Genomic DNA, 17,805 nt, shown 5'->3' with positions numbered 1-17,805 from the left:
TCGTGTTTCATTTAGAGAAGTGTTCATGTTTTGACGCCCAAAGAAGTGCTGACGCTTGTTTAAAGCGGCTAGCTGCTCCTGCTAGCCGCATCAAGGCTAATCCCACCCCTCCAGTGTTGCGAGAGAAATAAGCAAACAGGTCTAGAAAAACGAGCCCAAAAGAAGCGACTGTAGGCCACATGAGCACTTTACAACCTATAGACATTGGCTATGCGACGCGTTGTGAGCTTGTAGATCTGCTATTTTCAAAAACTTGCTATATATATATATATATATATATATATATATATATATATAATATTTTTTTTTAAACATTCTAACACGCATGCTCCCTAGCACAAAACATTTTCATGGGAATATTTGAGAACCACTGTTTTAAATAATAATTAAAACATTTGGAAACGAGCCTAAAAAGGCAAGTACACTTTAGAAACAAGCCCAAAAAAAACCGCAACCCGCCGCAACTACCAATATTTGCAAGCAACTTTACAGAAAAAGAAGCCCAACGTCGCTTATAATAAGTGGACATGGCAACGCTGCCCCCCTCCATGCTTATGTCTGCTCGGATGATGCACCGAGACTGGTGACCTGTAAAAAATCTGTGTGCCCCCCCCCCCCCCCCCTTCTGAAAAAAAACTTGAGGTGACGTCTTGTTGTCGCAGAATTCGATGGGACACCGATTTCGGTGCAATACTCCCATCCTGTCTTCACAGATGGTCACTAGACAGTCCATACATTCACAGCTACTTTTCAGACAGTGGATTACTCCGTAAAATCCTGAGTGTTATTCTCAACTCCTGACTCCTGTACAAATGCTGTTTGAATGTTTGTACACTATGTCTCAAGAGTTGAAATTAGTATGGGTTCTATTTCATGCACTCAGTTAAATCAATACATTTTGTGTAATGTCCATCCTAGTAGCTACATCTGATAATTACATGTCAGTCATGTACTTGGCATTCGCATCATTTTTAGTCTTAGTACAGTAGCTGGGATACGAAAACCCTCATAAAACAGAGTAACTGATACGAGATACGGTGCTTCTTTATCAGCCCAAAGTGCCTCTTATCAACCCGTAGTAGTCTTATCTGTCTACTTAATTGTAAATTGCACCATGACGGGCTAGTGATGTGGCAGGGAACTTCCCTGTTTCTCCTGTCTTACCTACCGTTAATCTATTATCAGTCTCTTGCCATGTCACAAAGGCTGTACGCCGAATGCCCCCCGAAGCGATTAGCGAGTAGGTGTATAAAAGGCAAATAGTGTGGAGCTGGTTAGGCCGCTGCGTTTGAAAGCGGAATGTCTACAATGTCAGGAGTACAACCTGCCATCCAGTTGTGAATTCATGAACCTGTCTGTCAATTCATCTTATTTATTCCAGAACACGCTGTTGGCTTAACTATACTGGGATTTTTTCAGCTGCTGACACACGGATACATTAACAACACAGCAGAATTATACTGTTTTTAAATCTGAGAATGTACAAATGTAATTAAATGGACTCTTACAGGTCCTTTTAATTACATGTGTACACTCTCTCTCAGATTGAATTTGCCCGCTGGAATGAACAGTGTAGTAGCACAAAAAGCCTCCACAGGAGCTTTTTAAGATCGTGACAATGAGGGGCGATTGGTGATGATGTAAAAACAAAAATGTTTTCTTAAGGGACTGGTAGGTCACGTCTTGCGGGTTTAGCAACCTCTGATTCAGTTCGATCTGCCTTGGGTAACCTTAATGATGCAATAACTTCCTGAGCTTGCATTCTACACTTGCTGCCTTTATAATGCAAACGCTGTGCTGAGGTACTGAAACTAGGACTTGTCTGAATTATTTGGACCGAAACCTGTTCTCAGTCTGAACACAAAACCTTTAATGCTCTCTTAAGACACATTAGCAGTAGGAAACTTAACAAGTGTTAATGATCATATCAGCCTTTTCCTATTGTCCCCCTGAGCCTCTTATCAGAAAATGAACTTCAATATTGGAGAAGTCTGGAAGTGGCCATTCAACCGCTGAAAGAAATACCTGCAAGAATTTCAGCATGATTGTACAAACATTGACAGTGATGATTGTACACACATTGACACAAGCCTGCCTGCTAAATTCACCACGAGAAATCGTATCCACCACGGGACATGATGCCCACCCCAGGGACACATCCATCATGTTCACCCCAGGACATTGTGTCGACCCTGGGATATCATGTCCAGCCCAGGGCTTGGTGACCCTGTCCACCCATCATGTCCACCCCAGCAGAATAATGATGTCAATTACAGGATATTGTCCTTCCCAGCAGGACATTGTGTCCTCCCCAGCAGGACATTGTGTCCTCCCCAGCAGCACATTGTCTCTCTCCCAGCAGCACATTGTCTGTCCCCCAGCAGGACATTGTCTCTCCCCCAGCAGGCCATTGTGTCCACTCCAGCCAGACATTGTGTCGTCCCCAGGGCGGCCATAGCTGAGTAGTTAGTGAGCCCGCCTGGGAAGCCAGAGGCCCTGGTTGTCCTAGGTACGATTCCAGGCCAGGCCAGCAATGTGTCGATGTGTGTCCCTGAGCAAGATGCTTAACCCCTAATTGCTCCCTGAGCGCCAAGCGAATGGCTGCTCACTGCTCCTTATAGGATGGGTAAATGCAGTGGACAAATTTCACGTATGTGCATATAGTGCATGTATGTATACATATACATTGACAAAAAACTATTCTATTCTACATGATGTCCACACCAGTAGAACATCATGCATCTTGAATGCACACCTCTGAGAGATATTTTGTTATTGGTAGCATGCTACATGCAGTGAGTCTTTAATTTTACATCCACGTGCAGCACAAAGAGGGGTCTGTTGACTGAAGAAAGGAGAGATTCTATGCATGTGTATTGTGTACATGCTCCACAACAAGTCCAGGCATAGGATATTGGAGTATGTCCTAAGTGAATTCTGTTCAATCTCTTATGGGAGGATAGAGTTCAGTTCAGAGTAAAATAAAAGCTGCATAATTGCAGATACTGATGTCATCAAGAAAGTAAAATAATGGCGGATATAACGGCTAAACTGATATATCGCTCATGCTCGAATAAAAAGTGTCTTTTTCAAATCATGGCCTTGTCTGCACCCAAGGTGATTTTCTGTGTGTGAGTGTTCACTGGGGGGCATGCCATATTCATGTTTAGTTTTGTCACACTTGTGAGTAAGAATTTCATGTATTTCAGCCCATCTGCTCTGAAATCTGTTCTCACATAAAGCACAGTAAAATCCTTGGTGTTCATTTAACTGTGTAGTTACTGTATAGAACAGCCAAGCTTCTCTAGGTAACTTATAACCCAAAGTAGTCCTCAAACACAACAGAGCAATTCTTGTGTTGCAGCTGCCAGCTAACAATTCAATACTACCACAGTCTTCATTTGACAAATGTCTTCCTCAACAGAAACTGTTTGTTCAAGGTACATGTGCCATTCATCTATAGAAAAACTGCTAGAGTTTGGTGTCCACAGCAAAGCAATGATTTGCCTGGCTTTGAAGTCCAAGGTTGCAGAATGCTTCAAGGCTGCTGCCTGGCTTTTAACTAAACAAAGCCACTAACTATATACTGTATATACTGTCGCATATCTTTTATTTTGCATATTTGGGCTGGTGCAGTTCACACAGTGCAGCCTCTCTTGTCCATAGTACTGTAGCTAAGGTTTGGCAATTCTATTACAACAGGAGTTGCCTCTTCTTACCTTTTTCTGACCTTGACTGAATAATGTGACTAGCACGGGCTCATCAGAAAACACACAATTCATACATTCTCTGCATAAGGTCAGTCGTTGGATGTTCATCATGGTTCCTTTGTTCAACCCAACATAAAACAAGGCAACCTAGATGTGTGCATAGTTGAGTCCAGTTTTAAAGTTGTTTTTCTTTTCTCCCCACACATGTAATGTGTCTTTGAGTACTTAGAAAAGCCCTACTGTATATACATTTCAGGTATTCTTATTAATTTGGGGGTTTCTCGGTTGTATTTTTCAGTTTGATTGTTTTCAGCACCGTCTTGTGAACAAAGCATGGCCATGGAGAGAGCTTAAGAAGTTAATCGAGTGTCTATAGTGTTACAATTTGTTTGTTACTGTAGTTTGTTTTTGCCTCTGGGGGGCTTTTTTGTGTAGAAACAGGAACTCGGTTTAGCTCCTCCCCCTGTCCTTCTGCTGTTAGCAGAATCTGTCTTGAGAGATTAATAGTGTTATAACACTGTGCTGCTATGACATTGTGGCACTGTCAGGAGACATGCAAGAGCTTCCCACCTGACCTGGTCCTCTCCTTCTCTCCACAAGTCCTGTGTTAGGCAGCCAGCGCAGCAGCCATGTCGGCCAAAGCCATCTCGGAGCAGACGGGCAAGGAGTTCCTCTACAAGTACATATGCACGGCGGCGGCCGTGCAGAACCGCTTCCGCTACGCCAACGTCACGTCCGAGACAGACTGGGATCGCCTGACGCAGGACCACCCTTGGCTACTGACTGAGGTAACACACCATGGGCCATATTCACACGGTGGCCATATTGCTTTAAACCCCACAATGCCTTCACGTTGACTCTGCAGAGGCATCGGCGACCGTCGCAGAGATTGAATGCTTTGCTATCGTCACTCTGCACAAATCTATGCATATGGTTTCAGAAGCGCTAGTAAGACTGAGTGTAAGATGATGATCATCATCCTATCATTACATCACACTAATATGTATAGGTAACTAAGTATATAAGGCTTAAAGGAATACATAACCCTTTATACTTAGTTGACCGGTCTCCCAGGGCTCTATTGCTGCATGCATACAAATTCTGGTGCTGATAGGTCTGGACAGACTGACAGACACACAGACCCTCTCATAGACGGCTAGCCTCTTGCAGAGCCACACGGTAAAAAGGGGCATACAGTATCTGCAAGTTGCACTGGTATGACTCTGCAGCTCTGAACATGTAAACATGTTGTCTTGTTACTGCTGGTGGTATCCTCTGAATCCTGTGCCAGCTGGCCCTCTTCGAGGGAGATAATGTCACTGGAATGTAAAGCTAATTTCAGCTGCAACGTTTGGGTTACTCCGACCCAGATCAATGACAATAGCCTGCATATATCAAATTCCCTCACTATGAAGTAATAATACAAGGTGAGCGTTGGCTTGAAAACATGCAAACGAAACCAAGCTACAAGGTTGGAGTATTGCAATTCATCAGAATGAAGATTACAATCGCTGTATTGTATTAGTGGCCGGTTGGATATTGATTATCTGTCTCAAGATAATGAAATCAGAAGACTGCCACGTCTCCTTGCATTAGACACACTTCAAATCCTAGCATCTCTTCTCGTCAAAATCTTGTGATTTGCTGTTCTCTGTATATATTATCATTTGATTTGATAATTTAATGGCTAAATGTCAAATATTCATTTGGTGAGTAGCATTTGCTCCCTTACAGTTTACTGTACATAGATTTTGTATGAGATTTGATTATTGGAGAATGCCTCTTCTCTGCCCAACATGTTGGACTGGTTTTGAGACCCGTGTTCCTGTTGGATTCATGTCCCTCTCCTTCCCTCTTCCCCAGCGCCTTGTGGTGAAACCTGACCAGCTGATCAAACGGCGCGGGAAGCTGGGCTTGGTGGGCGTCGATCTGGACCTGCAGGGGGTCCAGGACTGGCTAAGACCCCGTCTCATGAGAGAGACCACTGTAAGTTCAACTAATGCAGTGACTTCTTTTTCATTTCAAGAACCCCCACATTGGTATGCATCAGGCCATGGACCCACATTTGATGCAATTTCTTGGACCCCAATGGACACTGTGAAAGTGTTAATTTCACTCTTGAGAGTGTACAAATGGAAGCAAATGGAAGAGTCCATTTGGTTCCATTTGTACACTCTCAGAGTTACAGACCCACAATTAATTTGGACCCCTGGTGGTCGGTGCACTCATGGTCACATGTCTCCCTGATTCCATGTCTTTCTGTCTCTCTGGTCATTTAGCGGTCTATATTTTGGGAACATTTTCAAAAACATTTATTTTATTTTCAAGATGGAGAATTAGGAGCCGTGTGTGTGTGTGTGTGGTCCTTAACCTCGATTAGCCCAGCTGGAAACGGGGTGCTATTTGGAGAGGTTTATAACATAGCAACTGAGTTATGTTCCTTTCCTCCGTGGAGTGGAAAGCATTAAGCCTGTGGGTAGATGAGGTGAACTTAAGAAGAGCCCAAGGCACACTGTTTAGTTGAAACATATAAAAAAGCCTTTATCACATGGCTAAGTAAAAAAAAAGCACTAAGTTGCCAACGCATTTCGTCTCACACGCAAGCCTTCATCAGAGTCCACTGAATATGACAGGTGCTACACGTCATTACAAAGCAACCTTGGACTGTCGATCATTCTCACAACGGTTAAGCAGTGCAGTTATCATATTTATTCTATTTATTTTACATTTTCAAACGTTGCGACAAATAGTCAAACAATGCATTAGATAGGGCATAAGAGGAGCCAGGCAAATTTATTTGTGTTAGTGTGTCTGTATGGCCAACGCTGACATCATTTGAAGAGGAATTTGATTGATTGAATACTTGGAAGGTGAAATTGATGAAGTAATGTTACCAAACAGTCTTATTGGCTGTGGCCATACACTGTATGAATGGTATAGAGTCTATGTGGCCTACTGCCAAACGTGTTGGCATGCCATGTCCTCCTGCAGAGGACGCACATATGTTTAGCTCTGTCAGGTCAGAGGTTGCATAATGCCAATGTCAGAGAGAGAGAGAGAGAGAGAGAAGTTGAGGAGGGGGGACACAACTCTATTCTGGTCCAGCAAGGCACATGAAAAAAACAGACGTTTCCATAGCAACACTTCCCGTCTCTAAACTAAACTTACAGCCAATTTATGACGGAGCACCAGCTTACGTTCTCTCTGCTCGTTAAGCTTCTCTATTCATAGTTCTTTGACGCCACATTTTCAAATGGTAAAATCCTCCAGTTAATTTAACTCCAACGGTGTGCAAAAAGCAGGGAGCCTTTAAATAGCCTGTCCCAATGAGATGGGGTGAGCAGCATACATCATTTAGTCTCTGTCGGGTGGAAACCTCATTTGTCCAAAACGGTTACTTTTCAGGATTCAAATTCTGAAAAATGGCAAAAGTAGCAGATCTACAAGCTTGTATATCTGCTACTTTTGATACTTTAATGTGACTCTGTAGCATGATCACGTAGGGCATTAATTTACAAAAAAAACTGTTAAAATCTGGAGGTTTCTGCCTGACAGCAACGATTTGTATGCTGCTCACCCCCATCTGATTGGGGCCAGCTGATCAACTTTGGAAAGATCACCAGCACTCACTTGGTCCTTTTTTTAGGATCTCTTATTTATTGTGTATCCCCAGCAGCAGATCACTCGCAGACTGATTAAACCTCTCTCTGCTTACCTGATCATTCCTTGCTCTGCGTTCTTGCTGCTCTGCCGTGCTATTCTACTGCATGCTTACTGTGCTTTACTGCTGCTTGCAGTGCTGCATTATGAAGTTTGTAGTCTCTCAAGCCAGACACCTATTCCACAATCTCTGAATGCTAATGTACAGAGGTCTAACTGCACCCCCTGAATGCCGGTAACGGAAGCTGTCATCTGTTCGTCATTTCCATTCAAATATAAGATATAAAGATATGTTTTTGAATTTTCATTTCTGTAAAGCAGCAGGCTTCAACTAATTTGATTTACATTGGGACAAATCAGCACGACTGCAAAGACGAACCTGGGGGGGAGCGCATACGCTTTACTCCTGTATCATTTAAAGCACTTCCATTAACACAGACTGTATGGAGGAAGCATTTGATAATTGTGTGAACCAACCCAATCCCACTGCCTCCCCCAGCATCCACCTGTGGGCTCTGTTTCTTTGATAACTTTTTGGTGTCTTGCTCTTTAATTCCCTGTAATATCTATTTGGCAGATCGTATATTTATTATAAACATTTTCATGCTTACAGGGAATTAAAGAATTGAGACAGAGCCTTGATGCCAAAATATGCTTACAGATATCTATGCTCAAATATTATATTTATGCTCCATAAATGTATTGATTCAATCCAAGAGTTGTCTGACTGAACTAGCTTAGACAAACACACTTAGCTACAGTATCGTGGTTTGTAAACTGAGACCGTTTTGTCTTCCCAGGTGGCAAAGGCCAAGGGCGTGCTGAAGAACTTCCTCATCGAGCCGTTCGTGCCGCATGCACAGGTAACGTTATGTCCTGGATCCACACCCTGGGTCGTTTGAGTTTGATGTATGCAACACCTGTGTGCTTTGGGTAATTTATTGTCAGGTGTTTGTTCATTGCAACACCAGAACATGCAGACACACAGACAGTTTCATAACCTTTTTCAAGGTGTGACAAGTTTGTATGTTGTGAGGTTGGCACCGTGCTCAGGGTTCGACTTGGATCAATACAGGAGTGGAAGAGCTGGAGGTGATTGTTGTCGCACCACCACTATGACACGTAATTTGTTGACTTAACGGGAAGGAGGAACACAGTGTTGTGAAGCACATGAGCAGGAGACAAGATTAGATAAACCTTTATTGATCCCCGGAGGGAAACTCCTAGCAGTGTCATAGCAGCAACACAGCAGTAAAGGTCTGTTCGCGCGGGGAGTGATTTATGTGCCTAGTAATTCATTTTCAATGAGAGGCGAGCAGGGAGGCGCGGGCAATCTGACAGGCGAAGCCACAAGCGGGAACAATCCCTAGAAATTGTAGCATTCCCGTTCATTCCCGTTCATCTCATGCACACGCTTTCCTGCTGCCAGAGTTTAATTGTGTCAACTTTGGTCCTTGTGGAGCTCCATTACTGCTGGTTAATTGCATTCCCCTGGTATTATTAGTGCTATTGTTGCTGATTTTGTATCCTGCCAGCAGGTTAATTCCATTTACCTAGTAGTATAGAAAAACAGCTCTACACAGGGTCATGGTAGGATCCCAGAGGACCACCGTTGTGCTTGACTTGCTCCCAGCAGGCATCGGTCCCATAGCTGTGTTTTCTCTCCTCTCTGAACCCTCTCAGGAAGACGAGTTCTATGTGTGTATCTACGCCACTCGCGAGGGCGACCACGTGCTCTTCCACCACGAAGGTGGGGTGGAGGTGGGCGACGTGGACACCAAGGCCCAGCGCCTCCTGGTGGCTGTGGACGAGAAGTTGACCGAAGACCAAGTCTCACAGCACCTCCTAGTTCACGTCCCCGAGGAGAAGAAAGAGTAAGTTAACACACACATGTCTGCAGTGCATATTTGTATAATGTCTTTTTATTTCATTTTAAAAGGACTGCATAATCGCAATTTATGTTATGAGAGATACATTCTAGAGCACGACCGATGCCCGATTTTGGGTCCGATCACAATTTTGCAGAGTCCCATCCCCACAATTGCTGATGTTTTGACTGATATTTTGTCAAAAACTGCAAAAGTTTGATAACATTTAACTTATGAACAAACGAATGTATAAAACATTAATATATGCACACAAAACAAAACATAACTTTAATTATACAATACGCTAACCAGTAAATACAAATTACACATGAACTGAACTACTTTCTTTTCAGTTCTTTTTTTTACTGCTGTTTTAGCAGCCTGGCAGCTCCTGTGTCTTTCTTGAAAGAATGACCTTGAGCATTTTGTGCTTTCACTGCATTCTGTTCCTCCTCCACAGATTGTATCTCTCTGGTCCCTCCTTTCTTTAGCTCTTTTGATCTCCTCTGAAAGTGCTATTACACAGCTGCACAGTGGCCCATCAAGTGTGGAGTTTTATTAATAATGAACACATTTCCATGCTCATTGACCAATGGAGAGACAAAAACAGAAAATGGTTATCTGTAAAATGTGTGAATATATCTGTTCACTAAATTGTAATCTTCGATGGTGGACAGAGGCATTGCCCTCTTTGATGACATCACATCCATCAGAACAGAAATGATTAGGTTGAAATGAACAAAGTTTTTTTTTGCTTTTTACTCACAATGTCTTTAATAGTTTACTAAGTGATTAATTCATGAATAAATTTTGTTTGGTTCCCGGGAAGACACCAGATATGTCTACCCACTGACCCTAGTCCTCAAAATTAAATGCAATGGATGGCTTGACTTACTGTAGATAATGATCTGTCATATCCTATCTATAGTTCATGTTTTTAATCTAATCTTCTCTCCTTGCAGAATCCTGGCCAGTTTCATCGTAGGTCTGTTCAACCTGTACGAGGACCTTTACTTCACCTACCTAGAGATTAACCCACTGGGTACGTCGTCCTCTCTGTTGCCTACAGTACACACACACACACACACGGATCCCTACACAGTTAAATCCTCAATGTTGTTAACTCCAGTGTAAATATTTATCCATAAGGCTCCATTTTACAAAGTTAATCACTTGAACCCTGTACTGTATACGTCATTGTATGTCAAATGGCAAAAATAGGCGATCTAGGAGCTCACAGTGCGTCGCAACTCGATGCGTTGTGAGCTTGTAGATTGCATTTCACCAAATGTTTGTCTGTTATGAAATGCCTAGAATAGGGACGTTAGGGTTCATTTGGTTAAACTAACACTGACTGTTTGCTGTGTACAAACGAGACAAGTGAAACTGTAGATAAGATCTAACAGTTTTAGAAGATAAGTCTACACGATCGAAACGTTGTTAATAAATATTCTCTTGAAACGTGTAAGTGGCAGTGTGCGGGTATCTCTCCCTTTTGATCTTGGAAGATAAATTGAAATTATTGATTTATTGATCCCTTTGGGGGAAGTGAGCGACTGGCTTGCTTCTGTTTGTTTTGACTAAATTGGATCATATGATTAAATGCTCAAGTAGATGCACTGTAAAGTCCTCACAATTCATTTAACTCAAGAGTGTACCCGTTTGTACACTCTTTGGAGTTAAATTAACAGTGATGATTTATTTTTTTGTTGTTGGTTAATAACGGCACTTTGTCCCTGTCTGTCACCAGTGGTCACCCAAGAAGGTGTGTATGTTCTGGACATGGCAGCTAAGATTGATGCCACAGCAGATTACATCTGCAAGGCCAAGTGGGGTGATGTGAACTTCCCTCCACCCTTTGGCAGGGAGGCCTACCCAGAGGTAAGATGCATTGACTTTAGTTTTAGTATTTTAGTTGTTGTTTTTTTCTTTTCACTTTTCTGAGCCTTTATTGATAGTGATGGTATAGATCAGGGGTGCCCATTACGTCGATCGCGATCGACCAGTAGACCGCAGAGGCTGCGCAGGTAGACCACCTGCAATGCCCCTGAAAAAAAAAAAAAAAAAAACTTTTTTTTTTTTTTTTTTTTTTTTTCAGGCTCTAGGTGGCGCTGTGGCATAAAACGGTGGCGCGGCACTAAATGGGGGGGGCGCCAGTAAAAATATTGAAACAGTCCTAATGCCTTAAGGTTATCGCCCCTTACACACCGGGGCGATTTCTTTCATGCGAATAATACGTCTTTTTTTAAAACCTTATAAAGTCAATGCAAGCTTCCACACCAGTTTCGCGGAGCGAAAAAAGCGTCTTTTAATTATTCGGAACGAGTCCGAATTTTGCGTAGGCCTATATTCGCATATTCGCCGGTGTGTAACCGCCTTTAATGTTGTTATTTAGCCCCCATAGGTAAATGTTTAAGTATTTTCATTAATGGGATAATAATTATTTGTTGGTTGGTAAATAAAATGAATGAATTACATTTCTTTTAATAATAAATCGGTAAAATCAGGCAAAAATAATAATTAAATAACCTAATCCTGACCCTAACCCTAAAACCGAAATAAAGTAACCAAAAAACGGAAAAGAAACTAACAAAAACCAACCAAAAACCAGAAAGAAAAAAAAATAATCCACCCAAAACCGCGCAAATTTCGCCCACCATGCCTACCACCATGCCTACCACTCATGCACGCGCGAGTGGTAGATCACCTTGAGCTGGCAATTTCAATAGTAGAACTCAAGTTAAAAAAGTGTGGGCACCCCTGGTATAGATGGACAGTAAACCGGTAATGACATGCAGCAAATTGTCCACCTGGCCCAGAAGTCAAACCAGGGACTTGCTGTCAGACATTGGAACCTATGTGGTGTGCGTCCTAACCACTTTGCGGTCCGGTGACCCTAGTTTTAGTCTCTAATGAAGGCACTAATTTGGGTCATGGAAGCGTATGTGTTAGACATAATGTTGGTAGAGTATCTGGGTTTTCTTGTAGCTTTCACTGGATAGTGAAAATGTTCAACCATAGATTAAAACGTAAATTAAGTATCTATATGACATCCATTCCGTCAGTCATATACTTTGCTCAGGCACCCAATGGAGCTTATTGCTATGGATACCATAAATGGAACATCTTCATATTGAAGCCCCTGTTCTTCTCCCTCGTGTCTGGCCATCTTCTATATCACGTCTTTACAGTGGTTGGCGCAGGCAAGTGCAGCAGCATTTGGCTTGCCCAGGTCATCTCCAGTACATTGTGGAGTGTAGCTACATCTCGTGTACCATGGTTTGTGGTTCACTGCGCACGCACATGCATCAGAAGATGTTAAATGTCCATTTCTTCATGGATGCCTTGCAGCGTCCTTTGCCTACACGCAGACGGTTCAGTGTTTTCCAGACAGCCCATGGTTGGTCATGGCCAGTAGTGAGACATTCGTCTGACATTCAGGCTGTTCCGCTGGTTGCCCCACCACCTGCTGTAATCCTGGCAGCAGGTGGTGTGGTCTCCGGTTCTGCAGTGGCGTCCAAGAAGCTACTCCTGGACCTGAGCCGCTTCTGGGGGGCAGAGTGTTCATGGCGTTAGTGCCGGTTGTCATTGGCCTGCTTTGTGCGCTCGGCTTTGCCGATGACTGCTCTGCGGATATTAGGGGGAGCGATGCCAGTGAGGGCGTAAAGGCAGGGTACGGGGGTTGTTTTAATGCACCCAGTCACTATCCTGCAGGTCTCATTGAGGATAGACCCTGCCCCTGTGGATTGATGGCTTCCTCTCCCATGTTTGACACACAGCGTCGCTATGAATAGAAATGTTTATTCTATACATTTATTTCTTGCAAATGACATAGTTTGGCAGCAGCTAACTATTTAATGGGTAGTATTGTGTAGCGCTGAATACTACTGAATACTACTTTGTGTAACATGGTGTAAACCGGTTTGTATGGTGTGTGTGTGTCATTGTGCAGTGATGATGTTAGGTTTTCAATGTAGTTGGTCCCAGGACCCGCCATGGGTGGTCATTTGAATGGGTCCCAGGGAAATGTGTCGTTTTTGAGAAATTGCTGTTAAACTTGTGTTTTATATTATATGGCTATTTATGATTATATTCATGTATGTATGTTGATAATGTATCTGACAAATGTATTTGCAAAATACTGCACGAGAGAAAAGGACGCTCTGCTTCCAAATTCCGCCGATTTACGCCGTTTCTTTTTCTCTCACGCCGTTTGGTGAAGCCCCCAAGGTTGGTGCCCTGTGCTGCGCTGTTTTTATCCGTCAGATTGGGACGTTCACGGCATATTTTTTCATCATCGGTGACGAGTGCCTCTAACAGCCGCTGCTGGCTGCGTGCACGCAGCGAGGCAATGCGAGGCGATGCGAGACAAGAGTGGCTCAGATGCGAGTGGCTTCAGGAAGTAAATTCCTAGCCTCGATCTCCAGGCTTTTATTTTTTTGTTTTGCTAAAAAATAAAAGCTTGGAAATTCCTGTCCCAGCTGTTGGTACGCAAAAGCGCCTCGCGTCGTCTGATGTGCTGTGCATTATTTATTTTGGGTGCGCATGCGCACCTGCGCACCAGTTATGTGCACCCCTGGTTATGACTATTCCCTATGCATGTAGGCTACACAACACCAACTATTTAATCGGTCCAGACTCTGATCTCACGGATGCGCAGCAGACAGTAAAACAAAATGTTGATTCTTCTGTAGTTTTCTCAAGGAAATTAGCATGTGTCCCCTGGACTTAACGTTAGTTGGTTAAATGCGTCTTTTTGGAATAAAATGTGTTATTGGCGCGCAGCTGAAAATATCACTGATTGTGTTGCACAGTGTTAACCTGTTTGTGTTGTGGTACGTTTTAGGAGGCCTACATAGCTGACCTGGACGCCAAGAGCGGTGCCAGCCTGAAGCTGACCCTGCTGAACCCTCGGGGCAGAATCTGGACCATGGTGGCGGGAGGCGGGGCCTCGGTGGTCTACAGGTAGGCAGAGTGGGACAACACTGAATCAAGCATCAAGAATTTTTTTTTGTCACTTAATACAAGCAGCAAAATGTTGGTGAGACCTGTTCTGCAGAACTGTGCTTACATAATGCAATAGCAGGAATAATAATACATTTTATAGTATACAAATGAGGATGGAAAATACTGGATGCGATAGAAATAAAAGTTAGGGTTGGGGTCTTGTTTTAGAGTTGGGTACACTATCTTATCTTTTTTAGCAGCAGTGTCAAAAATGTGCAAGAAAATAAAGTGATGAGAGGCAGGGTTTCAAGTGTGAGGTTTGCCCCCTTGGTGAGGTGCCAGAGCATTGCAGGTGGGACCCAGAGAGGTGTGGCATGTGGCACGAGCTCATCTCCTTTCGAATCTGTCTAATGATATCTTTACTCTGTATTTATACACTTTTTATCTGACAAAAACAACATCTTCCATGTAAATTACCTCTTTTCCGAGAATGTAAGAGTTTGCTCTGACATGATAATAATTCTGTGAAATAAGAGTTCATTGGTCTGATATCATTCTTGATCATGACATCATTTAATTTGTATACTTGCTATCACCATCTTATGGGACCTTCTGTGGCTCCCTTCCCGGTTTTCTCTGACATGGACTTCAGACTCTTGCCCTAGTAGCACTGACTATTTGCTCAACTCAGAGTAGCTGAGTACTCCTCGTGCCGAGTACTTTTACTGATACTCAGTATCCTGCTCTAGAGGCCTTCTAACTTTACATAGACTCTCCCCCCTGCATAAGTTTCTCTTATACATAGTATCTTGCCACTCCATAGGTTTTCTGACACTACATCTCCTACCGGAGAGACCACAGTCATCAAATTATTGGCTTAGGAATGCCTCAAAAACAAAAAAAATCTCCATGAATTCATTGCTTCATGGGGTGTGTAATTGATAGAAAACAAGTAATTTTTTGGGCGAACTACTCCTTTAAGACACGCTAAATAGGTCCCTGAGTATTTTACTGTGTAGAAGTGGGACATGTATTGTAGCGGCTAGGCAATATATCGATATGATCGTCTCAATATCGATATTGAGGTATTTGGTAAAGAATATTGTGGCCCAGCCCTACTTGACAGTTGATTTGTTGCTTTTCCCTCAGTGACACCATCTGTGACCTGGGCGGGGTGGATGAGCTGGCCAACTACGGAGAGTACTCTGGAGCACCCAGCGAGCAGCAGACCTACGACTACGCCAAGACCATCCTCTCCCTCATGACCCGTGAGAAGCACACAGAAGGTGGGCTTCGATAGCTAGATAAATTACATAGATGGATAGATATCTTTCAGCATGTGAGGGAAAACTCTTACCATAGAATGTGTGTCTGCTGAAAGGTCACAGCTCGCGATGCTATATTCCTTTTTAATATGTTTATAGTATCCCGGCAACAATAGATGACATGCTTCTTGAAGAGTCCACACTCTGTACTGTATTGTACTGTGGTGTGAAAATGCACTGGCTGTGGACTTGCTCTCACCAAGCCAACCTTTCTCTCTCTGCCCCTCCCATCCCACCCCACAGGTAAGGTATTGATCATCGGAGGAAGCATCGCAAACTTCACCAATGTAGCAGCAACATTCAAGGTGAGGATTAATGACCTATACAGTATTCTTTACAGTGATTGGAATTCTAGTACTGACTAGGACCAGCCGTTATGGTCTCATGTAGGGCTTTCACGACTAGAGATTTTTACTGGTTGACTAATTTGACCCAGTGGTAGTCGACTAGTCGACTTAAAAAAAAATGATATTTTGTTTTGCCATTGTTTTAATGCCATTACTATTATTATTCTCCTGCCTTTATTTTCATGCCGTTTTAAGGGAAGTGCTTCTGGCACAGCAGCACAGCAGCGTCTCCAAGGAGCCTCAAAAGGGGGTTATTGCCCAATAATAGGCTATTATTGGGCATACTTTTGACCCCCTTTTGATAAAAAATAAAGGCAGGAGGATAATAATAATAGTAATGGGCCATTACTATGGCACTTTTCAACTATTCGACTAGTACCAACAAGGTCGACTAGTGGTTATACTAGTCGACTATTTGGTGAAAGCCCTAGTCTCATGTATAGCTGTTGCTTTCTTGGAAGTATGGGAGATGCACCGATATGGAAATTCTGGGCCAATAAGATGTTTAAATTTAACAATTTGTCCGATACCGTGTTTATGTGTTCCCCTTTCGTGCCAGGAAAACAAATGCATATTCATTTTAAAATACATACTGCAAAGTCTTTCCCAGATAACTGATGTCCTGTCTGTGTGTGTATTTGTAGGGCATCGTCAGGGCCATCAAAGACTACCAGGGCCCTCTAAAAGAGCACGAGGTCACCATCTTTGTCCGGCGCGGTGGACCAAACTACCAGGAGGGTCTCAGGGTGATGGGGGAAGTGGGTGAGTAGTCCTGGGCTCCAACGCCCTGTCACAGAACAGGGGAGTGGGAGTTTTGGAAGACCGTCCACTCTCCTTTAATGTTGTTCTTTAGAGAGCTTGGTAGAAAATGCGAGTATAATAGAATGCATGGGAAAATGCACATTCTGCGAAAATGGCAGATCTACAAGCTCAAAACACGTTCTGTTAACTTGTGACGTGTTGTAAGCTCGAAGATGGGCCATTTTCTCCGAAAGGAATTGGGCATATAGGGGGAAAAGGAGGTCAAGTAGACTCCTGACGGCCCCATTCAAGTATACAGGGTTTAAGACGATGAGTCACTTCTAGTGTAGAGGTTAGAATTTCTCACATAGTTATTTTTGCAGCTGTATGATTGCCAGAGCAGATAGATTTGATTAGCTCAAGGTTTGAATAGAACATTTCTATTCAAACCTTGCTAATCAAGTCTATCGGGCCATCGGTTAACAATTCTCAAGTACTGTTCACCCCTTTTTTTTTATGCAAAGGTAATAATTAAAAAAAGGTGCTCTCTGGTTCAAATGAGAATGAATGACATTAAGATTGCTGTTCAATTTTGTGAAGTAACACTATTTTGTGTCAAGTTGTTGATAACAGCTAACTAGTCCATACAGAATGACTTAACAATGCTTCTTTCATTCCTAGAAGTTCATTTTGGAATTCAGTGCATTTCAACAATGTGAATATGTATGGCTGATTTGTTTTCCTAGTTGAGTTGAGGCCATAGATGTAATACCTGTATATGTAGACTCCTCATTGGCCACTGGATCATACCTCAACATTTTTTTAGCCGCCATATTGGCAGGGGTGGAAACTTGCCATAACTCCACTGCAAGAAATATGCCCACGTCCTAGAAGTACCTGAGACAAAAACCTTTCAGTTGTTATAACAATCACTGTCCTTATTGTACATAAGATGAGGTGTTTTGGTATTAAAACCCATATGACAATAAAGTGACAATTTAAGTAACCTTTTTAATACCTAAGGAAGGCAAAGAAAAAGGCAATTACTGCATCAAATCAAAATAAAAAACTGGTCAAACATTGGCCAAATTGTCAAATAATGTTAGAGAGGCAAAACTTGTGAAAATAGCCGATCTACAAGCTGATCTGCTATTTTCACAATATTTATCTGTGGAGAAAAATGTATGCCTCAACTCCTACAATTCCA

At 42.8% G+C, this 17,805-nt stretch overlaps 1 protein-coding gene across 4 annotated transcripts in view; it reads left to right on the top strand.

Annotated features, from left to right (window-relative positions):
• LOC308104220 (ATP-citrate synthase) overlaps positions 1-17,805 on the top strand; it is a 42,014-nt gene that overhangs the window by 1,512 nt on the left and 22,697 nt on the right. For all 4 annotated transcript variants that reach the window (XM_080454580.1, XM_080454579.1, XM_080454578.1 and 1 more), the window contains exons 2-11: positions 4,311-4,498; positions 5,574-5,696; positions 8,171-8,233; positions 9,054-9,244; positions 10,201-10,280; positions 10,989-11,119; positions 14,085-14,203; positions 15,335-15,471; positions 15,754-15,815; positions 16,502-16,619. In XM_080454580.1, the coding sequence (XP_080310706.1) occupies positions 4,340-4,498; positions 5,574-5,696; positions 8,171-8,233; positions 9,054-9,244; positions 10,201-10,280; positions 10,989-11,119; positions 14,085-14,203; positions 15,335-15,471; positions 15,754-15,815; positions 16,502-16,619 (1,183 nt within the window). In that variant the 5' untranslated portion in view covers positions 4,311-4,339. The remainder of the gene's footprint in view (positions 1-4,310; positions 4,499-5,573; positions 5,697-8,170; positions 8,234-9,053; positions 9,245-10,200; positions 10,281-10,988; positions 11,120-14,084; positions 14,204-15,334; positions 15,472-15,753; positions 15,816-16,501; positions 16,620-17,805) is intronic.

This window comes from Gymnoscopelus braueri (genome assembly GCF_963280865.1).
Source record: "Gymnoscopelus braueri genome assembly, chromosome: 17".
Taxonomy (NCBI): Eukaryota; Metazoa; Chordata; class Actinopteri; order Myctophiformes; family Myctophidae; genus Gymnoscopelus; species Gymnoscopelus braueri.
This window is presented reverse-complemented; position numbering and strand designations above follow the sequence as displayed.